Source organism: Phyllostomus hastatus, unplaced genomic scaffold (genome assembly GCF_019186645.2).
Source record: "Phyllostomus hastatus isolate PE091 unplaced genomic scaffold, TTU_PhHast_1.1 phas_contig_196, whole genome shotgun sequence".
Taxonomy (NCBI): Eukaryota; Metazoa; Chordata; class Mammalia; order Chiroptera; family Phyllostomidae; genus Phyllostomus; species Phyllostomus hastatus.
Window position 1 is genome coordinate 2,277,279 of NW_025333709.1, and position 27,226 is coordinate 2,304,504.

Here is a 27,226-nt window from a genome sequence, read left to right on the forward strand (position 1 = left end):
AGGCAGACTCACTGGCCCCTCTGCTGTGACCCCCCCCCACCCGGAGGCGTCTGCACTGGGACAAAGGCTGCTCTCCTGTGTGCGACCTTTGCACCCCCGTCTCCCCACTGAGCTGAGTGCCCCAGGGTGTGCCCAGTGGCCCGGTGAGGGGGGTGAGAGGGGGGAGGGGGGAGGGAGGGAGAGAAGGTGAATGGGTTGATGGGTGGGTAGGTGGGTGGATGGGTGCATGGATGGAGAGATGGGTGGGTGGACGGAGGGATAGGTGGGTGGATGGGTGGGTGGATGGTTGCGTGGATGGACAGATGGGTGCATGGATGGAGAGATGGGTGGGTGGGTGGAGAGAAGGATGGGTGGGTGGATGGGTGCGTGGATGGGCAGATGGGCGGGTGGGCGGATGGACAGCAAACTCTGCAGCCTTAGTTGCATGGCTACATGTCTTTGAATTCATATGAAAACTGGACTTTATGTACATTTTCTCTTTCCATTTTTTTTTTATTTTAGAGAGAAGGGAGAAGGGGGAGAAAAGACAGGGAGAGAAACATCGATTGGTTGCCTCTCACACACACCTCAACGGGGGGATCAAACCCGCAACCCAGGCATGTGCCCCAACTGGGAATCGAACTGGCGACCTTTTGGTTTGCGGGATGACGCTCCAGTCGGCTGAGCCACACCGGCTGGGGTGACACTGTGTACACTTCCCTGCAGCCCCGGCCTGGGTCTTGGCCTTCTCCACGAGTCCCTCCCGTGGGAGCCAGTGACTGTTCAGATGCTGGCATGTGACACACGGACCGCTTCCAGAGCCCCCAGGCCTCCGGAAGCAGCCCCCGCCCCCTGTGGGGGGCTGAACGCCTTTCTCGTCCACTCCCGTGGAGCAGTTTCCCTCGAGGGCGCCATCCGTGCGTGGGGACCCGAGGAAGCCCGGGGCACTGGATGGCACCGTTCTGCCCAGGAAACCAGCGCGGTCCGTGGAGACGCCTGCGTCCCGGCCCCGGCCCGTCCCAGCCCCGCCGGCGGTGTGAGCTCGCCATCTCTGCCTCGGGGAAGGCCTTGGTGGGGAGGGGGGGGCGGGGCTGGGGCGGGGCCCAGTGGGCAGAGACGCCTTCCCGGGGTCCCGGCCGTCCACGGGGCAGCCAGGGGAACACCCAGGCAGCTCAGGCCCGGAGCCCCGGTGACACCACACTCGCAGCCGAGGGTCCCTGGCAACGCCGCCTGCCCCGTCTCCCGTGGGCCCTCGTCCTCGGGGAGGGAGAAGGGACGCGCATTTCCCTGCCAGGTTCGCGCTTCGTTGAAAGTACCCCAGGACTCAGAGCACGTGTCACGGCTCGTTTACACGGGACAGATAACTACTTAATTGCTCTCGAATTCCGTGGCGATCGGAATTCCCTCCCAGCCGTGTCCTCAGGTGCGCGTCTGCGGGCTGCGTGGCGCACCCTCGCCGCGCCTCAGCCGTGACGGATGCCGCACTCCGCCCGGCGGTGACGGCAGAACTACCCGCGTAATGATCTCTCCTCGCGCCCGACTAATTTCACCGCGGCATCATTTCGGGATCACAGTTTATCCAGGTGCCTCATCACCGTGTCCCTGCGCCAGCTGCGGCCCAGCCCGGGAGGCGCTGATCCACTCTTCCAAATAACCTGAACGTCACCCGGTGAGAACCCCCCCAGGGGCCGCCCCATGGACAGACGGCAGAGGGCCGGGGCGAGGACACTGGGGACGCACACCTGACCCCACCACGTGCACCGCGGCGGCCTTCCGGCCCAGCGCGCACCGCCCACCCTGTGTTAGCACCACCCGTGACCTCCTGTGCCTCCTGCCCTGGGCTTCGAGACGCGTGACGGCAGTGGGCGAGGAGGGGCCGCGTCTCCGTGGGTGTGCAAAGGGGTGCGCGCCGGGCGGAGGAGGCTGGAAGGACCGCCCGCCCACAGCTGGGGCCTGGGCCCCGCCCAGGGAAGCAGCCGGGGGAGGGGCGGCGCGCGCGCGCGCGCGCTGAGGGCGGCGCACAGGCGACCCGGGGCTCCTCCCCCTCCAGGGCTTCAGTCTCCCTTTCCACCGCTCCGCCCGGTCCGACGTGGGGGGCAGCTGGAAGCCGTCAGTGGGGCGACAAGAACTCCCAGGAACAAAGGAGCAGGACGAGGCAGAGGAGCCGGCCGCGCCTGGCCGCTACCCGCGCCCGTGCAGGCGGCGGGCACGGCCTTGCCTCAGAGGCGCCAGCGGAAAAGACACGGACCGGCGCGGGCACAGACGCGGCAGCGGGCGACGGGGGCGGGGGTGGGGGGCCGGGGGGGCGACCTTGGAACCAAGGCCACGGCCTCCCGGGCCTGGTCCCACCACACATCCGCTGTCCATCAGACAGAGGGATAAGGGGGCTCAGGTACTTGGACATGGTGTTCTCCCAGGTGGAGGTGGCCACGCGGTCCCCCTGCAGCAGTAAGACTCCCCCCTGTGGCGGGCTGTCTGGTCGAAGCCATCCAACCAGTTCCCGTCCTCAGAAAGGAGGCAGGGGGTGATCCTCTGCAGACACAAGGGCAGGGGGTGTCACTGGGGTCCCTTGTTGCCAGGGCTGTGTGGCTCCCGAGGTCCCCACAGCCTGCCCTTTGCCGGAACCTTCTCGTCCTCGATCCCACCTGCTATTTCTCCATGAAAGGCCCCCGGGCTGAGGCCGGCCCGCAGTGGGTTCTATCCACTGCCACCGAAGTCCCCAGCTGCCTGCACCACGTGCTGGCCCTGCCCCGTGAGCGGCAGGGCCGGGGGCCTGGGCCGGGCTGGAGCTGCGCACCCTCCCTCAGGCGCGAGCGTGGGTGGGTGATGGAGCGGTGCCTCTCCCCTCCCCTCCCACGGCCAGGGGTGCTGTGGTGGGCGAGCCAAAGCTGCAGCCTCAGCTGCTTGAAATGCAAACTCACGCGAGGGTCAGAAACACAGCCCTCCCTCCGCTGCCCTCCCCAGCCACGGGGGCGTGTCCCGTCACAGCCTGCCTCAGCCTCGCCCCGCTCACGAGCGCCACCGGTGGAGTCAGGCCCGCGCCACCTCGCACACGCTCCAGTCCTGGGAAACAAAGACACGGGCCCTCTGCCGCCCGCCCCCCTCCGAACCCACCCCACCGTCCAGGGGGTGCGCTCCTGTGCCCCCGCTGCCGTGAGCTCACGCGGTGCCCTCCGGTCCACGCACAGGGCCCCGCTGCGAGGTGGCCCTCCCTCCCTGGGCGGGCCTGGGAGGCAAAGGGGCCTGCGAGTACGGAGAGAGCTGGGGGGTGCATGTGGAAAATGGGGGACCTGGGTCCGTGCAGCGGGCTGCGGGCGGGCAGACAAGCCCAGCGGCCGCCCCGGCACGCTGTGTCCCACCCGGGCCTGCAGCACGGCGCGCATGTCCCAGTGAGGGTGGGGTCCCGGCCGGGCCTCCCTCCCCTTCACCTGTAGGACGCCCCCTCGCCTGACAGGGGCGTGGCCAGGGTGACAGGTGACGGGAGCGAAGCCCCTGATCTGCAGCCTGGGGGCGGGGGGAGGGCTCCCACCCTGCAGATCGGGGGGCGTCCTGCTCTGAGACAGTGCGAGCATCTCAGAGGCAAGACCGGGTCTGACTCCTTTCCCCGTCCCCAGCGCCCGGCCCAGGGCGTGTCCGCCACCATCCCGGGGGAGCGAGCAGAATGAAAACTCGCTGAATCGATGGGGGGGGGTCTCGTCCTAACCCCGCGCTTCAAAGGGGAGGAGCCCCCCTGCCAGGGGGGGCCCAGGGAGGTGGCTGGACCGGGGCCCTGAGTTTGAAAACGGGAGCATTCTTCTGGGTCCTCTGCCCAAGACTTGTATGTGCACACGCGTGTGTGCATGTGTGTGTGCGCGCACGGGTGTGAGAGTGCACTCTTAGCATTCGAACCGACGCCGACACATCTCAGAGCACAACGGAAATCCACAGGAAGTTCTAACACCAACCACGACCCTCAGAGGCCTTCCCGGGCCCAGCTGTGCCGCGTGCCTGCACCCCTCCCCCTGCGCCACGGTGCTGTCGCGGCAGCCAAGTCGGAAACCCTCCAGTCCGGGCCCGTGTGGGGCTCACAGACGGGCGGTGCGGGGGGGGGGGGCCCAGGGGCGTGGGGGGGGGGACTGTCAGGCCTGGGATCTCAGCTGTGCCCCCTGACGGCAGGCAGACACATGGCCCGTGGGCACCGGCGCCGGGAGTTCCGGGAGCACAGCCAGCGAGACAACAAGTAAACGGGAATTAATTTTGCGAGACAGGTTGTAAAGTGGTCTCTTAAGGAGCGATAAAGTGCGCTTGGCCTGTAATTGTTGCTTAAATGGAATCCTGATGGCATTTGCATCCTCCTGCAAAACCCACCCACGGCCGAACCGGGGACCGCAGGCCGCCCAGGCGCTACCACGGGTGCCCCGCAAACCAGGGCCCCGCCTCTTCCAGACCACAGTCAGCCCGGGGCCAACCACGCCTCTCTGTGTGGCCAACTCCGCCCCTCTTCTGAGTCCTCCCACGAAAATGCAGCACGAGAGGCTTAGTTTCCAGGGCTCCTCTCGGCCCCCCGAGGTTCTGGAAAGCTGGAGTCGTGGTACACTTCGCCCGCCCGCGCAGCGCGGCGCCCAGCAAGGACGCGGCACGGCGGGTGCTCGGTCCACACTGGACGGAGGTCTCCAAGAGTGAGCGGGTCCTCGCTCCCCGGCAGCAGGCGCGGAGCCCGCCTGACAGCAGGGCCCGCCCCACACCCGCCCCACACCCGCCTGTGCTGCCGGGGGCGAGAGCGACCCGGAGGTCTTGGGGAAGCCGCCCTCTCGCAGGGGAAAAGCCGAGACGCACGGGAGACACAGTGGTGTCGGGGTTGTGCCCACGGGCATCGCACCCCCCCAGCTGCCGTTCTGCGGGCAGGAGACCCAGGAGGTCAGGAGTGTTCGAGCTCAGAGGGGCTGTGGGGGACGCTCAGGGATGCCTCCTCGTCGACGGGCGGGGACACTGAGGCCTGGGGAGGAGCAGGGGTCTGCCAGGGTCACCGAGCGCAGCCGGTGCGGCAGACGGGAGGGAGCTGCCGCCCACCCTCCAAACCACCAGTGCCCGGCCGCCTCCCACCTCCCGCCCTCCCGTCTGACACACCCGGGCCGGAACCGCCGCCGGGCCGCGGGTAACAGCCAGAGGGGCTGCACTTGCCCCTCTCTGCCCCCAAGGAAGCGTTCCCAGGGTCACGGTCAGAGAACGGGAAAGAAGGGCCTGCGTGAGGCAGGTGGCGCCCACTGGAAAGTGTGGCTGAGACCCGTGGACCACTCCCGTGGGCGGTGGGGGTTGGGGGGGCTCGGGCCTTGGTCCTCGCAGGGCCAGCCTGTGCAGGTACACACGACCCCTCGGAGTCGCGGATCTGCCATCCGTGTGACCGTCGGGCCCGTGCACGCCCGCTGCCCTTCCTGAGGCCTCCCAGCCGCCAGCCGCCCCGACTTTGGGAGCCACTGTCTGCCCGTGCCCGTGGGCCGGCCTCACACGCGAGGACACGCCGGGCCCTGGGTTCCCGTCCCAGAGGTCCTGATTCTCTGTGCGGACCGTGGCTGCCTCACAGCTCCCGTGCGGCCCCCCCGGTGGCCGGGGGCCATCAGGGATTTGCCCAAAGGTCTCCTCGACCAGCCGATGGCAAAGTTAGAGGACGCATTCAGACCAGAAAAACAGAATGCAAAGCTCGGCCAGAAGCTCAAAGCCAAGTGCAAACCCAACAGGCAGAAAAGCCCGTGGCCACGAGGGACAGCAGCTCACCCCAAGAGGACCCCAGGCTGGGGCGACGGGCTCCTCCCCCCCAGCACCCCCGCGTCTCCGGCTTCGCCCGGGGTGCTGCCTCCAGCGGGGAGAAGGCTGGGCCCCCGATCAGCACCCAGAGCCAGTTCCCGGAGGCCCCGTGGGGGACTAAGAACTCGGCCCAGCAGAGGAGGGCGGAACCGGGCGGGGCGCCGCTGGACAGCGAGGCCGCCGTCACAGCAAGGGCCCCGGGGCCCCGAGCGGGACCAGCGGCGCGGAGCGGCGGCGGCAGCGGGCGAAGCGCCTACCTTCCTCTTGTTGGCCGGCGAGATGAAGAAGCTGTCGACGATGGTGGTGAAGCCGGGCTGCAGGGTGAGCTTCGTGTAGGTCGTCCCGTAGTCCGAGGACCTGGGGGGACAGGACCACAGCCGTCAGGGGCCCGCCCTCCGGGGCACACACAGACACCCTCCGTGTCGTCCCCCCTGGTCCCGGCGCAGCCAGGGTCAGTCACCGCCGGCCAGTCCCCCCGCCGGCGCCGCCCCCGGCAGCCTGTGCGCGCCGCCTGCTTCCTGCTGGACGGGAGGATGTTTCCAGGCCCTCCCCGGTCCATCCGATTCTGTGAACACCCTGACAGACGGCGTCACTGCGGTCACTGCTCGGGGACCAGAGGACCTGGAGAAGGCTCAGAGGGCAGGGGCTGCTGACGAAACCACGCAGCTCACAAGTGGCCGGCACAGCCACGCGTCTGCTCGTCCACCGCCCTCCCCGGACCCCGAGCTCCTCCTCCAGGACCCGGCCGTCCACCCCGACCGCGTGCCCACAGGACCAGGGGACACGGTGGGCACCAGGGAGGGCGGCTGGAACCGAACCCGAGCCCAGAGAGGCCAGCTGACTCCCCAGCGCAGCAGCCCCCCCACCGGGGGACCCTGTGCCTCCAGGGTGCAGAAGGTCTCGGGTGCTCTGGCCCCCGGTCCCCGGCGCGAGGGGCAGAGGGGTCACCCAGGGCCAGCGCCCACCCAGGCCTGGGGACGGTGACGTGACAGGACATGAAACTGATTCCACGGGGAAGCCGGGGACCCCGACACCCACGGTCAGGCCCTTCGCATCGCCCCCCAAAAATGCACTGTGACCCCCCGGGAGCAAGCCCGGCCCGGCTGGAGGGACACCCTGATGCGGAGGCATGGTCCAGGCCTCCCTAGGGCGTCCCCGTCTGCTGATGGGGGAGGGAGGAGCCCAAGGTGGGGACGGCCCCCGGAACGGGACTCTGCCCCGCCCTGCTGCCTGTCCGGCACCCGGTCACCTCGTGCCTAATCCCCGCCGAGCCCCCCTGCCCCCCCCCTGCAGGGAGTGTAGCACCGGGCCGGGGACCGAGCTCCCTGAGGGCTCGGCTGGACTCGGGGCCCCTGTGCCCCTGTCCTCAGACCCCAGCACCATGGGGGCCCGGCGTCCGTCCGGGGGCCTGAGCAGCCCCTTCCCCTCTCTGGGCCACCGAGGAGCTGGGCGGCCTGCACCTCTCAGACTTGCGCACGGCGGCTGGGGCCCAGGGGCAGAGCTAGGACGCCTTTAGGGGAGACGCCCTCCCCGGGTAGCAGTCAGTTCTATCCCATAATACTCCCTTAGTGGTCTCCATGGGGACACACTTCCCCCCTAAATCTTCAAGCGAAACTGAGGCTCCAGGAAAAAGGGTGAGGGTCACAGGGCCCCTCCCAGGTCGGGATGGAGGTCAGCCCCCACCCCCGCCCAAGGGACGCCCCCCCACCAGGGGCCAGCCCCCCCTGAGGTGGCTACAGAGGACCCAGGGAGGACCCGCCGGGGGGACAGAGCGGCCCCTGGGGTGCGACGAGGGAAGCAATCAACCTCGGAGGACGGACTGTCTTCCGGAGGGAGGCGGCCGGAGGCCCGTGGGCGCAGATCCATCCAGAGCCCCGGGAAATTCCCGAGCCCCGGGCGCGAACAGCTGCTGTGCAGCTCCATGCAGGGAGGCCCCCTCCTGTCTCCCTCCCACCCCCCCCCCAGGCCATCTCTGAGACCAGCCATTCATTCTGCCTCCCAACAGACGGACCCCCGAGCCCCCAGGAGGGACCCCCGTCCACACTGGAAGCCTGCAGACTCGGGTGGTAGATGTGCACTGCTTCAACCCAGACAGTAGGGCTGGTCACCGCGATGTCTCAGGGAGGCTGCTGGTGGGACAGTGACTGAGGCAGAGGGGGGCGGAGAGGGGAGGCAGACATGGGGGGAGGGGGAGGCATGGGGGGGTGAGAGGGCATGGGCCCCCAGCGGGGTGGAATCCGCAGGACCTGGGATGGGGGGGCATCAGGTTGAGGGGGGACGCAGAGAGCGACCCCAGCGACACCGAGGGTGGCGCACTGCTCAGGGCTGGGCCGGGGTGGGGGCCGGGCAGCCCCTCGGTGAAGCGTGGGCACCCAGCACCCACCCAGCTGGTGGGACAGGGCAGGGCTCCAGGAGGAGCCAGCTGCATGCGAACAGGATGCATTCCCCGTGGCGGGGGCGGGGGCGGGGACGGGGGCGGGGACGGGGGCGGGGGGGGGGCGCCAGCCGGTGGAGCCGCGTGACCCTGGCGGGCGGCAGGCGCCGCCGTGAGTCGGGCTCGCTCAGAGCCAGGGGCGGGCGGCCAGGGCGCCGGGCCCGCGCCCCACACTCCTCCTGATTCTGGGGGCTCCCTGGTCAGGCTCGAGGTCTGGGCATCGGCTTCCCCTCTCGGGCACCAGGGGGCTGGACTCGGGGGTCCCTGGGGCCCCCATCAGCAGAAAGACTGCACCCTGAACCTGCGCAGCACCCGTTAGCCGGCCTCCCAGCATGCCCTGCGAGGCCCGTTCTCGGGACGCCCCTTGCTTTCCTGGCGGGCCCTCCAGTGTCCCCGCTTCTCCCTCCAGGCCGCCCGTGTCTCGGAGGAACTCGCACGCGTGAGCCTGGCAGCGACGGCCTCTGCACCGTGAGGATTTTTATTCCAAGACCCGGAACGGGGGACCGACGCTCGGTTTCATGGGGTCTCTGTCCCTGCGCCCGAGGGGAGAGGCTGGGGCCTGGGCGTGCCCGGCACCCGGTCTTCCTGCAGGGAGGACCGGGACAGCGGGCTCCTCGCTGACCGTCCGTCACGGTGAACTCCGAGGCTGCCCCTTCCCGGGCCCTGCTGCCCCCTCCCCGCCCCCTCCCCGTCCCCGCGCCAGGTGCTTCCCTCGCCGTGCAGCGACAGGGCTCGGCCAGAGGGGGGCGCTGCTGTGCAACAAGGTGCAAGGTGCAAGTCAAGGCTGGATCGGTGGGGGCTGGGGGGCTTAGCTTGGGGGCCCGGGGCTGCCGCAGCGAAGGCTGCAAGTGCGCTTCGAGCCACAGCAGTCGGTTCTCTCAGAGTCCTGGAGGCCAGAGCCGCAAACAGAGGTGTCCGCAGGGCCGCTCCCCGGAGGCTCCGGGCAGGGTCCCGCCTGCCTCTCCCGGCCCCTGGCGGCTCCCAGCTCCGGGCCGGCGGCCCCATCACCGCGGTCTCTGCCTCGTCCCCCCAGGGCCTCCCCGCCCCGTGACCGCGTCCCGTTCTCCGTCCGGATGGGCCCACCCCACACCCAGGATGACTCCACCTCAGTCCCTAACTGTGGTGTCGGCCGGGGCCTCACATCCAAACAGGGTCCTATTCCGGGGCCCCGGGTGCACGTGGGTTTGGGGGGACACTCTCCCATGCACCACACTTCCCGAGCGCCTGTCCTGTGCAGGGACGACTCTGAACGGGACCTCTCACATTCCCGATCCTGGTGACAGTCTCCCCACGGCCCCAAAGGGCCGACCTGGAATCGAATGCCACCTCCCCAGAAGTTCACACAGGTCACCGGGTCAGAGCAAGGACAGTGGTCACCAAGGCCATCCACGAATCCCCAGTCAGCACTCGAAACGCCTGTCGGAGGCCCACGGAGGTGCTGCCAGCCCCAGACCCCGAGGATGGGGGGCCTCGGGTGCGCAGGGGGTCCCGCGCGGGAAATGGGGGCGCTGGATTGGGTCGTGTGTGAGCACCAGCACCTACAGGTGACCCCTGAGCCTGCCTGCTGGGGAGAGACGCCCCTCGCCAGGGGACAGTGTCCAAATCCCTTTGAGAGCTCAAGTGTCCAGAAGGAGGGGGCAGAGGGGACGAGAGCACGGATGGGGGGGAACCATGGTCCCCAGGGCCTGGCTGCGACCCCCGCCCTCCCTAGCACCCAGGACCCACGCCACCTCTCAGTTCCTCCAACCGCATCTGGCCCCTCGGAAAGGAATCCTTCCATTCCGCATGTCTGCACGTTAGAACCAAGAAAACCAGACTCTAAAAGCAGGCAAATAGAAGCAAGGAGGGCAAGCTCCGTTGGAAAACTGCTATTTGCAAATAGGCTGCCTAATTGCTGAGTGTTTGTATATATTTACTTCTTAAAAAATGAGTTAATGAAGCCATTTTCATACCCCATAATTATTTCACTGGCGGGACCTGTGTTCAGCTGCACCCGCGCCCTCCCCCCCAGCACAGAGGAGCCCGCTCCCACCGGCCACCATGGGGAAGCACACAGGCGGGACAGGTGGCGCCCACCTCTGCAGCCGGTGCACCTGCAAGCGTGTGGCCTCAGGCCAGCCTGGGCCTCTGTGGACTCAGTTTCTGCATCTGCACAATGGGTGGGTGACAGACCATTCGTGGTGGGCTTGGAGACGGGGTGAGGAGAGCAGGCGGGAGCTGGGCTCGTGGTCACGGCAGGGGCACGGTCTCTGTCTTTTCACGCTGCCTGGGGGCGTGATATCACACTGTTTCCCTGGGGGCCTGCGTGTGGTCAGAGGCAGGCTGTGGGCGACCGCCGTATGTGCCCCAGGATTACCCTTCTGGGGGCCATCCGTGTCCTGCCTGGGTGGTCGGCAGAGCATCGTGAACGGGCCCCAGAGCCACTCCCAAGGGCAGCATCACCACCCGCCCCCTGTGCAGGGGGAAACTGAGGCCCGGCCAGGAACGGGACTTGTCCAGGGTCCTATGAGACCCAGAGGTGGAGCCAGGACTCGCACTCAGCCCCCAGCACCCACCCCGCCCACGGAGAGGGCGAGGAGAGTAAGAGACGTGCTTCCCCACTGGCCGCGCCCCCGATCTCCGGCCGCGCCCCGAGTCTGCGACGTGAGACCAGGAGGCGCGGACGCTGCGTGGACGCTGCGTGGACGCCGCACAGGGACCACGCGGACACTCGGGAGCAGAGGGGTCCGCAGGCCCAGGAAGGGGCGGCTCCGAGCCACTGCGCGCCTCTCCCAAACCCACTCGGGGTCCGCGAGGAGCAGAGAACGGCAGGCGGCCTGGGACCGGTCACGTCATTCAAGAAAATTCCGGAACTCAGCCTGAGGTTCTGAGCAAGAAACAGGGGGCTGGGCTCCGGCTAGGAGGGCGAGCTTGTCACGGGAAAGGGGCTGGCCGGTGGCGTGGGGGCCCTGACTGCGTGCAGGAAAGATTTCACAAGTCGAGTCCAGGGGATTCTGAGAGCACACTGTGATAGCTGGGGACGGTGACGCACGGCAGGACTGAGGTGAGGCAGCAGGAGAGAATGGGGTGGGGGGAGGCCCAGGCCCCCAGAAGTGTTACAGGAGAAGAGCAAGCTTAGGTGCAGCCGCTGGCCGCTCACTGGACAGTCAGGGGCAAAGGGGGCCCCGGGGGCAGGTTCCGGGGTGAGCCGGGGACAAGCTGCCACTGCCCACTGCTCCCCTGGTCGCAAGTCTCCTGGGGACCCTCAGCGCTCAGGAGGAAGACGATGAAAAGTCTCCCCCCTCCCCCGATGGGAAGACTCGGGCGTGCTCCAGATCGAACCACACCGGTGCCTGTGTCCGGAGAACTGGCCCCTCCCCCCAGTGGGCCGGGAACCCGTGGGGTGGGCTCAGGGGGGCGCTCTAACAGGAATCCGAACATCCACCAGCTTCCCGGGGTGTCCTGCACCCGAGGCTCAGGAGCAGCAGGCAACGTGCCCAGCCGGGGTCACGCAGCGACTGCAGCGCACGCGCGTGCAGCCCAGGCTGCCGGGGGCACGTCTGTCCTCCCTGCTCGAGGGCCGGCTGCGCCCAGGTGGCACGGGTGTCCCTGGGGGGGGCGCGTGAGACGCGGCACCACCCCCGCGCCGGGGCTCCCCGAATCCGAGTCTCACTCTCGCAGAGTGTGGTTGGAGGCGCTCTCCGGCACGCCAGCCGCTGGGCAGTGACCGCGGCAGCCCAACCACACTGAGGGCGCCGTGGGCCATGCCCCGTGAGCTCTCCCCTGGGACCCGGGGAAGGTGCCGGAAGGTCCCCGCGGAAAGCGCTCCTGGCGCACAGGAGGGAATGCAGGCCCGGCTTCCGGCTGCAGGGGGGCGTGGCTGAGGCCCCCAGACAGTGGGCCCACCGAGACACAAACCACACCCAGCAGCCTCGCCTGCCCGCCGGCCGGGCCTAGCCTGGGCCGGTGTGCGCCCTCTGCTGGCAGAGTTTCCTTCCCTGCTCCCCATTCCCACCACGACAGCAGCGCGAGGAGGAAACCCGGCCACGGCGAGCGGGCCGCTCCGCGGGCTCCGCCTGCAACGAGCCGGGGTCTGACCTGTGCGCCCTCTGCCGGCGTCCCGCTCCGCGGGGGGCGGGGACGCCTGGGCCTGCCGGGTTTCTCTCTGCAGGGGTGAGGACGGCCCCAGGCGGGGCCTCCTGTCTCAGCCGGTGGGGTCCTTAGAATTGGTGCATGACCACAGGGCCGAAGGAGGCCACTGCCCCGGAAGTGCCCCTGGTCACGCTCCCTGCGCGGACAGGGCTGCCGTGGCTCCCCTGGGCACACGGGGCCTCGACCCCCGCCTCCAGCAGACGGCCTGGCTTTTAGAGCCGCCCTGCAGGCCGGGCGCACGTCCAGCCCGAGACAAGCAGCAGGGCTGTGAGCGGGCGCCGGTGGTGCGGGGAGGGGAGTGCCCCCTCACCCGGGACCCCCGGGCTGCGGGCCAGAGGCCGCCGCTGCTCCGGGCGCTGCGTGAGGCCCACTGGGAAGCAGCGCAGGGACCAGCCGGGGCCACCGTGTCCTCTGGGTGATCTGGGGGGAGTCGTGTCTGATGGGGCCGGCGGGGCCAGGCTGGGCTGAGACCCAGGCGGGGGTGGGGTTCTGGGGACCCCGAGCAGCGACCAGCGCAGAGGCAGCGAACGCAGAGCAACTCGCCTTGGACGCCGTTGGGGAGGACGCACAGGCGCCTCCCGTGGACGGGTCATCGCCAGGAGCAGGCCCGCCCCACCCCAGCTGCGCTCTGCCAATGCCCAGAGAGAGGCGCCCCAAGGCCCTAGTCTCTGCAGAAGCCGAGACCTGGGGTGGGAGGGCAGACCCCTTGAGAGCCCGGACTGTCCCGGGCAGACGACAGGAGGCACCCACGGGAAACGGGGCAACAGGAACAGACGCGGGTGTGGTGCAGACAGGCGCAGAGGCCGCCGCTCTGAGAGGCCCCCCAGTCCGGCCGCTGCCTCACTGCGGGAGAGGGTGGGCCGGGGGCTCCGGCGGGGGTGGGCAGAAGGAAGAAGGCAGTTTGGTGGGGACTGGGCCGGGCGGGGGGCGCTGGGACACCACCAAACCAGAGAGGCCAGGCTCAGCGCCCAGGCCGCTCGGGGGCGGGGCCAGGTGAGACCTAGGATCGCTCCTTAGGACAATTCCTGAATTGAGCAACGACCCACCAACAGTCCGACTCCCTCCCTGAAAGGCCAGCCCGTCCTCCCACTCTGCTGGGAATCGTCTGGAAACAACAGAACAAACAGAAAACACCTACAGACTGGCAGGAAGCAGAGCACGCTGTGCGTCATTAATCCTCTTTTCCCGGCTCACTGCCCGCACCAGCGCCGCGCCCTGCGGGGACACCCCCGGCGTCACCTGGGTGCACCCCGGGTCACCCCCCAGGCGGAGCCTCAGGTCCGCCTCCTCCGGGGCGCTCCACCCTTTCTCGGACCCAAGAGACTCTCACAACTCCATGTTTCAAAAACGAGGGTCCCCGTTTATTCCTGCGAGGCCCTGACACCAAAGGGTAATATTTTTATATGCCGATTCCCCGATGGCGGGAGCCGAGACTCCCGTCGGTTTTCCGAGGAACGCCTGCTAACCGCCCAGGGCTTCTGCGCGGGGCAGCACCGGAGATGTGTCGAGCCCATTCCAAGCGAGGAGGCGTGCAAGGAGCCATTGGCGGAGCGGAGTGGCCGAGCGGGAGGGCAGGCCCTTTCCCAGGGTTGAGAGGAGCCTTTCGACACCAAGCACAAAGACTGAGTGGGAAGCGAGACCCCAGGACACCACTCGGGCTCAGGGAAGAGCGGAGGGAGCCCTGCTCTGAGTCGTTTTCCACTGGCCGAAGGTTCCCGGACGGGACCAAGGTTGGTTCGACCACGAAACCGAGGGGCTGAGCCTGCAGACCCCCGTTTCAAAACCGCATCCGCGGAGACGTGCGCCGTGCCCCCACCTGCCAGGTGCCCCAGGCGCCCGGCCTCTCCTGCGCACGGAGGGCCCCCCCGACCCCCTCCCAGGGTGGGGTTGGGCGATCTGGGCTGGCAGGCACCTCCCGCCCCTTCTGAGCCAGTACCTCCGAGACTCCGCCTGCTGGTCTCTGAGGCCAGGCGGCGACTGTGACAGTGATAACGGCAATGACTCCTCATCGATCTCCCCCCACGTGGCCGCTTCCGAGCCAACTGAGGGCTTTTTGCACGGATGGGCTTGCCGGATCCTCCCACCCCTGCGAGGCCAGGACGAGTCCAGACCCCATTTCTCCAGGGGGGGACCGCCGCCGCACAGAGAGGGGAAGTGATAGGTGAGGGAACCGCGGGTGGACCTCGCCCCCACCCCACGCAGCCCCCACTCCCACCAGCAGTCACCTCCCAGACGGGCGGTGGGAGGGGAGACCTCTTCAGCCCACACCTGCAGACGTGGCAGTGGGACCCGCACTAGCAATGGGGGGGCAGACCTGCTCTGGGGGTGTGGGGAGGTAGCTACCTGGCGGTCGGGACGCCCGCAGAGGGGCTGAGCTCTGGGGGAGGCCCCTCTCGGGGTCCGCACTACACACGGATGAGCGGGGCCGTGCGGCATTCTGGGTTCTTTTCCGTTGGACACCCGGGGCCCGCTGGGGGCCCTCACCATCTGCTTCCCTCCATGGCTGTCCGTCCATCCGTCCATCCACCCGCCCACCCATGCACCTACCCACCACCCACCTGTCCTTTGTTCCTCCCCCCTCCCCCTGCCATCCATCCAGCCATCCGGCCCCCACACCACACATTACTGGGCGCCTGCCCTGTGTCGGGCCCGGGCCTGGGCCTGGGCCTGGGCTCTGAGGGGGGGAGGTCACAGGGGACCCGTGGGGGAGGCGCTGACCCCTAGGAGCACAGGAGGCATTGGATGAGTGACTGAGTGGCCACGTGAGCTTTTAAGATGCTCTGCCCGTGACCTCACTGCCTGAAAAGTCACCCCTCCAACGCTTGCTTACGTCATCCCGGGCCTCCCGGCCCCCTGGGGGCCTGCCGCTGGGCTGGTTCCAGAATGTGACTCAGCTCGGCTGTTGTGAAAACGCCCGTGTGGCGTTCTCGGTGTCCTTCCCAGGGAGCCGTGCACGGACGGGCGGTGCCCACGCGGGAGGGCGCCCCGTGCCAACCAGAGGGCTGCGCACGGACCCGCTGAAGGGGGACCCGTGGGGCTCGGGCCGGGGCCGCGGGGAGGAGAGGCAGTTCTGTGCTTTCCTCCCCGTTAAGGAGGTTCTTCCCCAAGGACAGGTCCTTAGCTGGACCTGGGCCAGGCAGGCCGAACGTGTCTGCACTTTCCGGGGCGCAGCAGGGCAGCTGGCTGGAATTCGAGATGGAGCGCGGAGAGAGGGGGCCCCTGTGTCCCAGCAGCTCAGGGACCTGGCCTCCCAGCCTCCGCCCCCGCCTGGCCCGCACCTGTCCCAACCCTGCCTCCGCCCCCGCCCCCAAGCACCACGCCCTTCACCTGACAGCGCAGACCCGCCTCTGCAGGGGCCTGGACCCAGAGCCCACCTCTCTGGGGGCCCGTGGCTGGGACCGCGGGCCCTCTGTGGGCTGCCCACTCCGAGTGGCCCTGCAGGGGCGTCCGTCTGTCGGGGAGGGCTTCTGTCCCAGGGCAGCTCTGTCCCGGTCTCTCTCGGCCTGTCTGTCTGTCTCTGGTTTTCCGTATGACCCCTTCTCTCCTCCATTCGTTCCCTGCCCGCCCCCCACCGGCCCCTTTCTCCTCAGATCATCCCAAGGGCAGACGTCCCACGACACAGAGACCCGGGGACAACGGTTGGCCACTCCTCCGCGGCCACAGGGAGCGCAGAGGCCTGGTTGCGGCCTCGCCCCTCCCTGCTGGGCGCCTGGTGCCAGGGAGGCTGGTCCCAGGGCAGTCAGACAGCGAATAAACAGAGCAAATGGGCCATGTCGGGTAGTGCTACGGACTAGAACTGAAAGAACGCGGAGCAGAGAGTTGGGGGTGGGGGGCGGTGCCGGGTCAGGCAGAAAGGCTCTCCCGGGTAAGGTGGCACGGGAACAGGCACTGGAATGCACCGGGGCTCAGCCCCGTGGGGCGCCGGGAACCGGAGCCGCACGTCCAGAGGCCCCGCGGGGGGACGCCACACGCCCGGGCTGCATTCCTGGGCGCGCTGCCGGGAAGATGCTTCGCATTCTAGGGCACCTCAGGTTTCCACCCCAGCCCGGCTGGTCCACGAGACGGCGAGTGTCGGGGCGGGGGACGTCCCCCGGGGTAGCCAGCAGGGGGAGCCTCGAGCGCCAGAGGCGGGGCAGCCGGGGCGGCAGGGACAGCCATCCCGCCCGCCCGGGGGGCCTCCAGCCACGGGAGCCGGGGCCTGCGTCTGTCCAGCACCCCTGCACTGCCGCACCACTGGGGCGTCCAGCGACCCCGCGGGAGGGCACGGAAGGCCTTTTTGTCCCATCAGTTTCATTCCGGACAAGCCCAACCGCCCGCTTCCCAGGGTATCCATCCGCCGCGCGCCCTCTTCGAACGCCGCGTCCACGCTCACCAGCCCGATGGGCGCGGCCTCTAGAGAGTGGGGGCACCGCGGGTACCGCCTACCCCTCACGTTCATGGTCAAGGGGGGAAGAGGAGATACGCTGGGACCCCGTGAGCCGTGGCAAATTAAAAAGAGGAGCAGCAAAGAAGGGGGCGCCCCGAGAGAGCCCCCACGTTGCCTCCCTGCACACAGCACTTCTTGAGCGCGGAGCTCCCGCTGGCGGGCCGGAGCCCCGAGCTCGGGCTTTAACTTCCGGCTGCAGCGCCTCCCGCCACGCGGCCCGGAGCACGTGGCCTCCACTCTCCGCACCGCCTCGCACTCCCCGCCCTCACGGTGTCGCAGGCAGACCTGTCAGCGGGAGTCATGGAAAGGGGCGAGGCGTCCGTGGGGCCGGGGCTACAGGACGACAGAGGCTGCCTGGCCGCGCGGCCCACAGCCGGAACCCCCGGGTCCGCGGCGGCGGCTCCTGTGGATGAACGGTTGCCGCCCGTGGGTGCGCGCGTGGCTCCCCACCTCCGCTTTCTGACGCTTCCCTTTGCGCGCACGGGGCCACGGTCCTGAGCACAGAGGCCGCGGCCGCTCAGAGTCATCATCAGCCCGGGGCCTCCCTAACCGCGGCACTCTCCTCCTCCCCTCCGCGGAGAGGTCGCCCCGGGCGGCAGGGCCGGGTGGGGGCGGTCCGCCGGGCCCCCTGCTACGTGCAGGTGGGCGCACAACCCGCACCACCGAGGGGGCTCTGGCCTCTGGGACACGCAGCCGGCCCTGCTCGGCGGGGCGGCTGGTGCCCGAGGTGAGCTGAGCATGTTCACGGCCAGGGGTGGGCGGCCACGGCCCCTGGCTCTGCCCCACCCCCACCCCACCCCCACCCCATCGCCGTGTCCCCTCCCTCCCCCGGCTCCCCCCCCCCAGCCACGGCCTTTCCACTCACGCCCAGTTCCTCTCCGTGGCTCTGGCCTTTTCACACGTGGCCCATGAATAATGAATCCTGGTTATAAATTTATAAATTCTCTCTGCAGCCGGGCCTTTCCCTTTGTTTTCCTCACGCTGGTTTGTGAGAAAAGGAACCTCCTGAAAACACAGTTTCCCCCGTCAGATTTCCTGACGGGCAAGATGAAGTTGCCGATTCCACAGGGTCTCTGCGGAGTGCCCACCCACCCTGGCTCGCCGCCCTGAGTGGGGTGGGGAGGGGGTGCTGCTTTCCAGAAAGTTCTGGGGGGCCATGCGGTGTGGCGAGAAGGGCGTGGGCCGTGGAAGCAGACCCAGGAGCTGGGCCTCGCTCCCCTCCCCCGGATGGCCGGGCAGGCCTCTCGGTTCCCCGGGCTCTGGGCTCCGGGTGCCTCTCGGGAGCACGGAGGAGGGGGGGGCGGTCCTTGCTGCCTCCCGGGGGGCTTTCTGACGTTAGGATGCATGGCTGCGTGGCGGAGCCGGAGGCCGGCACCAGGTGGGCCCCGTGGCTTCCGTCTCCTCCCTCCCTTCCTGCAACGGGCCTCACAGGGCACCAGAAAGACCTTCGGGACCACCCTCAAGGAAGTCCCAAATGCCCTCCCCCGTCCACTCTCCTCTGCCGGACTTTGGAGCTGACCCGTGCCCCCCGGGTCCCCAAGTCCACGAGTCTGGGCGTCCCCTCCGTGCCCAGGACCCAGTCCGCTTCCTTCCTGACACTCGGCTTCACCAGGCCCGTGCAGGCACCAAGGCCACAGGAGAAGAGCAGACACAGGGCCCCCTTCCTGGAGCTTCTTAGTCCCCTGGGGGTGGCAGCGTGGGACAACCCAGGAGGTGCCCAGAAGGCCACAGAACCCTGAGCTACAGGGCACATGCCCAACCCCCTTCACTGGCCCGTGCTCCCCCGTCCTGCCATCATCATCACCACCATCCCCTGCACCATCACCATCGCCACCACCCTCACCGCCACCCTCACCGCCACGTCCCCCATCCACCGTCAAACCCTGTTGCTCCCGTCCGCCCTCACAACCAGCCCCCCGGATGCGGCTGCTGACACCTCCACGCCAGAAAGGAAACGTTTATTGAGCACCTACTATGGGCTGGTGTCTCCTTTGAAAGCTCCCTTTTCAGCATACAAGTTGAGCCCCCAGGGGACCCAAATAAACCACCCGGCCCCCAAACCAGGCCCCTCTGACCTCAGAGCCGGCTGCCTGTCCACGGCCAGGCTACGTGGCACGGCGCACCCACCGGGACCCCGCTCCTCAGCACCCGTGCACGCCCCCCTTGTCCACTCGGAAAGGCTCCCGGCAGGGTGCTCTGCCTCAGCCCCCAGGGGGTGCGCTGCCAGGGGCTCAGTCTCCTCGCCTGTGCAATGGGGACACAGATCACGGGACCGACCCGACGGCACCGTGCCCGGCACACGGTGTGCGCCCCCCGCCCCGCCCCGCACAGGCAGGGATTACCCAGCCGCCCCACGATCGCCGGCATCTTCTACGTGCTACGCAAAGGAGGCGCCGGGGAGCAGCCGCCTCCCTGGGTTCACGTGGCTCTTCCTCTGCACCAGAGACCCCCCTCCCCCGCCCCAAGAAGGCCCTGCTGGGCAGCAGAGGGGGCTGTGGAGGCCATCACAGTCCCACGCCTGCTGAGAACCGGAGGCCAGGGAGCCAGGATTTCCACGCAACTGGCACACGTCTGCAGCGGCGCGAGAGCGGGAGGGTCTGCCCGCATCGCCCGGCTTGGCCCCGCGAGGTCCGAGTCTCCCCACACCCGGCCCTGCCTGAAGCACCTCCCAGGAGGGCAGGGCCCATGCGGCCTCAGTGGTCACCGCACTCCTCCCTCCTGGTGGCAAAGGCGCCTCGGGCGTCCCCCTGGGGTCCTCCCCCCACCAGCTCCTGCTGTGGCTCCCGCCCCCCACCCCCAGCTTCCGGCCCAGAGACCACAGCGTCCGGCTCGGTGCCTGTCGGACCCGGGCTGCATCCGGCTGCCGCGGGACAGCGGGGTCAGAGTGATGAGACCCGGCTCGTGCCCCCAAGGCTGGGGGACGCCCCCAGCAGCCGCAGTCCCCCTGGCTCGGGCCCGGGGGGCCTGGGAGTGCAGTCAGGCCTCACCCGTGCCCACGCCCCTCCTGGACACGCAGGTGACCTTGGCATCGTGGTCCCACGGATGACGCCCCTCGCCTCGCACGGTGACAGGGGTTTCTTCTCGCGATGAGAACTCGAAGGCTCACCCTCCCAGCGGCTCTCGCATGAGCGGCAACTGTTGTCACCCCGCTTCTCGTGACCTCCCCAGGACGCACTCAGTTCACAGCCGGACGTCCCGCCTGTGGCCCTCCCCCATCCCCCCTCTCCCCTCCCCCACCCTGGGCAGCCACCGCCCTGTCCTCGGGTCAGTGAACTCGTGGTCTCGTTTCTGTTTGGTTTTTCAGGGTCCACGTACATGGGAGACAACTCGGTATCTGCCTCTCTCTGTCTGGCTGACCTTGCACACCCCGGTGCCCCCTCGGTCCACCCGTGTTGCCCCGGGCGGACATCTTCGCCACCCTCTCACCCCTGGAGGGCACCTGGGGGCCTCCGAGCCCCGGCCGTCGTGAGCCACGCGGCAGGGAGCGGGGGCTGCCTGTGCCTTCCCGCGTGGGACGCATGCCCAGGAGTGGGGTTGCTGGACCACGTGGCCGTTCCATTGTTTACCGTTCGAGGAGCCTCCACGCCGCCTTCCGCAGCGGCTGCAGCAGTTCCCGCCCCCACCCACCGGGCACGAGGGCCCGTCCCCCACACCCTGGCCGGCTCTTCTGCCCATGGCCACTCTCTCCGGTGCGGGGGGGGGGGGGGCGTGGCTCAGTCGTGATTCAGGTTTCTGATGGTCCGAGTGCCGAGTGTAGGCTGGCCGTCTGCGTGTCCTCTTTGGGAAAAAGGTCTATCAGGTCCTCTGCCCTTTGTCTAAAAAATTAGATGGTTTGGTTTTTCGCTGTTGAGTTCTATGAATCCTTCATGCATCCTGGATGTTGGCCCTTACCGGATGGACACATGACTGCAAACATTCTCCCCCATCGGGGGGGGTCCCCTGCTGCCCCTGCTGTCACCTGCTGCCCCTGCTGCTCTGCGGAAGCTTTTGGTGTGACGTGGGCCCATGTGGTCAGCTTTGCTTTCGCCGCCTCTGCTTTTGGCGTCGAGGCCAAAAAAACCGTCCCCAAGGCCGGGAACGAGGAGCTCACTGCCCACGCTTTTCCCAGACGGGTTACGGTTCCAGGTCTCCGGTCCGACGCTGGCCCGGGGGAGTCAGTTTTGTGCTGGCGGAGACGGGGGTCCCGTCGCGTTACCTCCCGCGGGGCCGTCCAGCCCCCCCTCCACACGGCGCACTGAACAGCGTGTCCCCCCTCCCCCCGGTGTGTGTTCTGGGCTCCGCAGAGGGTTGCGGCAGACCTTCCGCAGCACAACTCTCTGTCCAAACTAACACCCCGAGCGGGAGCCCACGTTCCAGAAACGCGACAGGTGCAGGTGAGCTGCTGGGCCTGGCGGGTGGGGACGAAGGGGCGGTGGGGGCACAAGGGGCAAGAACCCTAACCCTAACCCTAACCCTAACCCTAACCCTAACCCCACTGCCCACACGACCTCAGCTCAGAGCCCACGAAGAGCTCGGGGGGCGGCCGGAGAAGCACAGCGCTAACCTGGAAGCCCGGGGCCACCCCCAACGGCGGGCGCCCCGAGACGCAGCCCTCCCTTGCCCCACAGCCTTGGGTGGCTCCCCGGTGCCCACGGCACAGTGTCCTCGCCCGCCAGGCACCGCCCTGCCCTTTGACCTCGCACGCCCCTGCCAGCCCTGTCCCCAGCAATGCTTTGTGAGACCCCATCCCTGCCTTTCCGCAGGTGGGGCTCCAATCTCCCCGCCGGGAAAGTGCTTCCCTCCCTTGAGTTTTCTCAGACCCACTGTGCTACCCACAGTGCCCCGGGGGATCAGGTCAGTGGGCAGGCGTGTGACTCATTCACTCCCTCACTCACTCACTCATTCATTCATTCTCTCACTCACTCATTCAGTCATTCAGTCATTCAGTCACTCACTCATTCATTCACTCTCTCACTCAGTCACTCAGTCACACACCCAGTCTGTGGCTGACGAGCAGGTCCCAGGTGCCAGGCCCCCTCCAGGTGCTGGACCCCAGCCGGGGGAGGCCCGGAGCCCCGAAGCACACGTGTGGTGGGCGACGCGGCCACAGACTGCGTCATTAAGCAGAGCACTTACAGCTGCGGTGAGGGGCAGCCGGTGTGTGACAGAGTGGGGGGAGACCCCGGTGTGCAGGACGGGCTCCCCGGACCACCCCTGAGCCAGCACGGAGCGGAGAGGGTCTCTCCCGACGACTGGCCGGGAAGCCCGACCACTGCGGGGCCCCAGGGCCCGGGGGCGGGGGCGGGGGCGGCCCCTCCGGCGTGTCTAATTTCTGCCCTGGCTGGGGCGGCTCCCGCCGAGGGGACGCCGGGGAAACCGGGACGAGCGGGTGGGCCTCAGGGGTCAGAAGAGCCCTTTCCCCTGAATCCCCTGGACGAGGGGGAGGGAACTGGGGCCCGGGGAGGGGCTGCCAGGCCCGAGGTCACAGCCAGTCCACAGAACGGGGCCCACGGGGGACGCCCCCACCACCGGAGAAACGCTCACAGTAACAGGAAGTGCAGGCCGCCCCCCCACCCCACCCCGTGGGCCCCGTCTCTGGGTTGTTTGAGCAGTGGGGTGGGGGGGTGGCGCAGGCAGAGGGGATGGTATTTGTTTAATGAATTTCAAGGATGAAGAATTTCCAGATGTTTCCCCTAGTCCCGCCCCTCCCCACCTGGCCCCGGCACCTTCCTCACAAAAGCCCCTCCGGCAGGGAGGGGGGCGGCCCCCTCGGGGACCCCTGGGTGTGGCGGGGTGCCTGGCTGGTGCAGCTCCACGGGGAGGGACCTGCCAGGTTCCCGGAGAGCCGGAGCGGTTTCCCAGGCCAGGACCACTGGACACAGCCCAGAGTCCACCCCTGAGAAGCCGGACCTCCAGGGCCAGCGGAAGGAACAGGCAGAGAGGGGGTGTGGGGGGAGCAGGGGCAGCCCCGCGGGGCCTGGCACGGCCAGCCGCCCACACGGCGCTCAGGCTGAATGACGAGGTCGACAAGTCAGCGAACCCGGGGTGACGCCCCGCACTGACGGGGCACCGTCCACACGCGCCCCCCGTTTGAGTGAAACTGTGGGGCACAGCGGCCCCGCCGGCCGGTGGGGACTGTCGCCCCGTCGTGCAGACGGGAGACAGAGGCAGTGCCGCGTGGGCAGTTGGCCCAGGTCACCCAAAAGCTGGTGGCGAAACCGGGACTGGCATCCTGGTCCGTCTGCGTGAACTCTACGCTGAGCTGACGTGAAGGTTGGGGGGGGAAGAGAGGGCACGAGGGGAGAAAGCAAAACTCTCCTCTGACACGTCGAGCCCCGCCCTCCTGTCTGCGGGGCCGGCACAGGCCCGAGAACACACCCGGCCCCACCTGCGACTCGGGAGCCACTCCGTGCCCGCCCGGCCACACGGGCACACTCGGCATCTCGCGCACACACGCACGAGGAGGATGTGGGCTGGTTCCTGCCACAACAGCGAAAGGACAGGGGGACTAAACCCACAGCGCCCCCTGGAGGCGCCCCCCTGGAGAGAAACCCGGGCTCTGGGGCACGCAGAGGGGTCCCAGCTCCCCACCCGCATCCTCCTCGTCCGCACGGTTCCGCGTGAAGACGGCCGCCCGGCCAGCCGCTCGGAGCCCCCCGCGGGGACTGAGCGCGCACGGCACCACGGTTCCTTTGTTCCCGGGCACGGGCAGATGTGGGGACACCGTGAGAACACGGAGGAGCACGGAACACATGTGCGGAGGTCACACGGACGGGGGGTGGGGGGCGCTCCGCTGCCATCTGCGATGTTTCACTTCTTTCAGCAACCCGAAACATGTGTGCAAAACAGTAACATCTGTCTGGTATCCCCGGGCTGCGGGGGTCAGCTACACTGTTTCCGGCTGACGGAACCGTTTCCTAATTGCAATGTGTCACTGTGAGGGCCCATCTTTGACGGGCAGCAGCCCCCTGCTCCCCCCCCCCCCGCCCATGGGTGTCCCCAGACAAGCCAGGGCTCCCATCCTGAGCCGGGCTCCTGGCTGCGGGGCCTGGAGGACCCCCGATGCTGCGCGCTCTGAGGACCATGTTTTGAAGTCCCGGTCCCCAGTGTGTGGAGGGGTGTGTTTGTGACTTGCGTGTTGGTGACCACTTCCCAGGCTGCGATTAACAAAGAGAAACACGCACTCTGATAGGACTGAAGGACAGTGGTTTGGCCGCTCTCAGCCTCCGTTTTCTCATCTGTGAAACGGGGGAGGTGGGTACGGGGATGCTGCCCCCCAAGTCTGTCCCGGAGAAGGGGTAACCATATCCAAAGGGTGTGCAGCCAGCACAGAGCCCGGCGTGCACAATGAGTGACAATGACAGGGAGGACAAGCCGCCGTGAGGTCAGTCCCGTGAGCCAGGGCCCCGGTGTCACCAGGTCCCGACAATGAGTACCGTCCGGACCAGCGGCCCCCCCGACTCCCAGCCTGAGGAGGCTCGGAGTTGCCCCGCAGCCCGGCGCCCCCGTCCAGGCCCCTCGGGTGTTTTGTGGACTCCCACCCTCAGCTTCTGAAAGGAAAGAAATAAAACCCTGTGTGGCGCTTCTCCACGTGGAGTGGAATTTCTCTGAGGACCGGGAGTGGGGCTGGTGCCCTGGCTTGGCCACCAGGACGTCAGGACAAACGGCCGGGCCTGTCACTCCGTTACACAGTGGGGAGCCCTGGACACCACCCCAAGTCCCTGACGGCCTGGTCCTTGGGACACTGTGGGAGCCTCGGGCGGGGCGGCCTGTCCCGGTACCGATGGTGGACACGAGTGGGGGATCACACTCAGGAACCGAGCCAGACCCCATGGGGGGGACCCTTCATCACAGACCCCATGCTGCTGCCCCCACCCAGCCTCACGGCCCCCTGCCCCCAGACACCCCCCGCTCCCTACACCTGGTCTCGGGGGGACCCGGCTGCAGAGTGTCCCCAGGCAGGTGCATGTGGACAGCCCCGCCGGGAGGCCAATCTCCGCAGCAGTCGGAGCTGCTTGGGAGGGGCCGTGACAGTGGCCGGCAGCCCTCCAGCCAGCAGGGGGGCCTCCCCCACCTCCCTCTAGAGGGAGGTCTTCTGGTTCAGCGCCTGGCGGAGCCAGCTGGGCCACCCGGCCCTCAGAGCCACCCCCTGCACGAGAGCCACCCCCGCGGCAAGTGTCCCCAGGGTGGCAAGGCGACGGGGCGAGGAGACGCGGAGGGCAGCTGCCTGGTGCAACCCCGGCCCCGGCTGGCACCAGCTCTGTGACTGGCAGCGGGCTCCTCAGCTGCCCAGACCCGTCTCGGAGTGGGGCAGGCACGCCCCTCCAGCTGTGGCCAGAAAGGCGAGTGGGCCCCCCAGGCGGCCCAGCACGCACACCCTCCGCAGACCTGCGGGGCTGGATCCGGTGCGGCCCAGGGCGAGAGAGTACTGGGCTGCGGCCGTGGTCAGCCGGGAGTGGGGCTGCCCTCCGACCCCAGCCCCTCTGTGCGTGCCCTGGGGGTGGGCCCTCAGAAGGGGAAAGGGCGGGCTGGGCAGGGGCCGGCCAGCTCTGTCACAATCGCCCAGCACTCACGGAGCGCCGGACGGCCCCACAGCGCCCCCAGTGGGTGCCCCCAGCAACCACACTCAGTGAGGGTGACTGTGGTGGGCTTAGCGTGTCCCCAAGTTCACAAAATTTTTTAAAAGATTTTATTTATTTACTTTTAGAGAGGGAAGGGAGGGAGAAAGAGAGAGGGAGAGAGAAACATCAATGTGCGGTTGCTGGGGGTCATGGCGGGCAACCCAGGCATGTGCCCTGACTGGGAATCGAACCTGGGACACTTTGGTTCGCAGCCCGCACTCAATCCACTGAACTACGCCAGCCAGGGCCCAAGTTCACAAACTGACGCCCAAAACCCCGGGACGTCAGAATGCGGCCTGACAGGGAAACGGGGTCGCTGCCGCTGTGATCAGTTAGGAGGAGGCCTTTCCGGGGCAGGGCGGGCCCCCGGTCCAGTCGGGTGGGTGTCCTTGTGAAAGGGGGCGTTGGGACACGGACATGCACAGAGGGAGCACGTGATGAGGAGGTGCAGAGCCCGGGGAGATGCGTCTACACCCCATGGAACCCGAAGGCGCCTGCCGGCCCCCAGCGGCGGGGAGAGGCCCGGGGCGGGCTCTCTTGGCCTCGGGGGGCACCGGCCCTGCTCGCTCTGGGGCTTCCGGCCTCCGGGCCCGGGAGATGGCACCTGCGTGTTGTTTAAGCCCCCCGCCCCCGCCGGGCCCACAGGCTCCTGCCCTGGGCCCCTCCGTGCTGAGGCCGCCGTCTAACCTCGCCCAGCCCGCCACTCCCCCGCCGGGAGGAGGGCCGCCCTTCCCACTGCGCAAGCCTGGGCTCCCTCGCCCCCTGCCCTGTCCCTCTCTCTCGCCGCCCACAGTGGTGGCCTGGTCCTCACTGGTGTCCCCTCTCCATCCTCGGAGCTGTGTCCTGGATCAGGCACCTGCCTGTGTCCCAGATGTCACAACCGCAGCCCAACAGGTCCGCCCGCCCCGGCTCTGCCGCCTCCACGCCGCTCCCCACCGATCAGGTCAAACACCTGGCGTGTCCCGGCTGCGCCCCGACGGCCCTCTCTCGCACATTCCACACTCGCACCGGCGGCGGCCCTGCTGGCTGCCCCCCCCTCGCACAGAAGCAGGACCCACGGCCCGCAACCGCCGCTGCCACTCGGTCCCTGGCGCCTCTCCCCGGGCCCCTGCAGCGGCCTCTGGCTCTCCCTGCGCCCCTCCGGCCTCCCGCTGCTCCTGCAAGCACCTGCCTCAGGGCCTTTGCACGGGCTTTGCCCCCTGCCTGGGGCCCGCTCCCCAGACACCTGCCCGGCCCTCCCCCGCCTTCCCTCGAATACCGCATGCGGTGCCCCCCAGGGCCGTCCCTGGCCACGCCCACTCCAGGCCCCCCCCCCAAGCTTCGGCACTTCCCCTCCCCCTTCCTCACCGCCTTTTCCCATTTTACCACACGTGTTTACTACATGTGTTCATCCCTGCCTCCTCCACGGACTCCAGACCGTGGCGGGGGGTCCGTGTGTCTCACTGACTCGCACATCCCCAGGACCCAGAGCCGCGCCCAGGACACCCCCGGCGCTCGGTCACGGCTCAACCCAGGAAGGAGAGCGACACCAGCGAGGGGCCAGCGTGTGCCCTGCAGACCGTCCTCCCTTCCCCCTCGGACCACACCAGGAGAACTCTGCCCGCACCGCCGCCTCTCCCCGGCCCCTGGGGACGGGACGGCCTCAGCCGCAGGTGAGGCCTGCCAGCCCGCCCAGGTGCTTTCCCAGGGAGGGCCTCCCAGGGAGGGCCTCCCGGGGGTGGGCGGGCGCGTGGGGTTTGCTCCGTGAAGAGGCTCGGGGAGCCGGCACACCCGGCGCACGGCCGTGGGAAGGCGCCTGTGCGGGCACTCAGGCGCGGTGGGTGGCGCCCGGGACTCGGGGCGGGGAGGGGGTGGCGCAGGAGGACCCCTGACCCT

The 27,226-nt window shown here is 68.6% G+C and overlaps 1 protein-coding gene across 1 annotated transcript in view; it reads right to left on the reverse strand.

Annotated features, from left to right (window-relative positions):
• The window catches only part of SORCS2 (sortilin related VPS10 domain containing receptor 2), a 213,349-nt gene that overhangs the window by 59,094 nt on the left and 127,029 nt on the right, over positions 1–27,226 (reverse strand). The window contains exon 3 of the mRNA XM_045834049.1: positions 6,018–6,117. Coding sequence (XP_045690005.1) covers positions 6,018–6,117 — 100 coding nt within the window. The remainder of the gene's footprint in view (positions 1–6,017; positions 6,118–27,226) is intronic.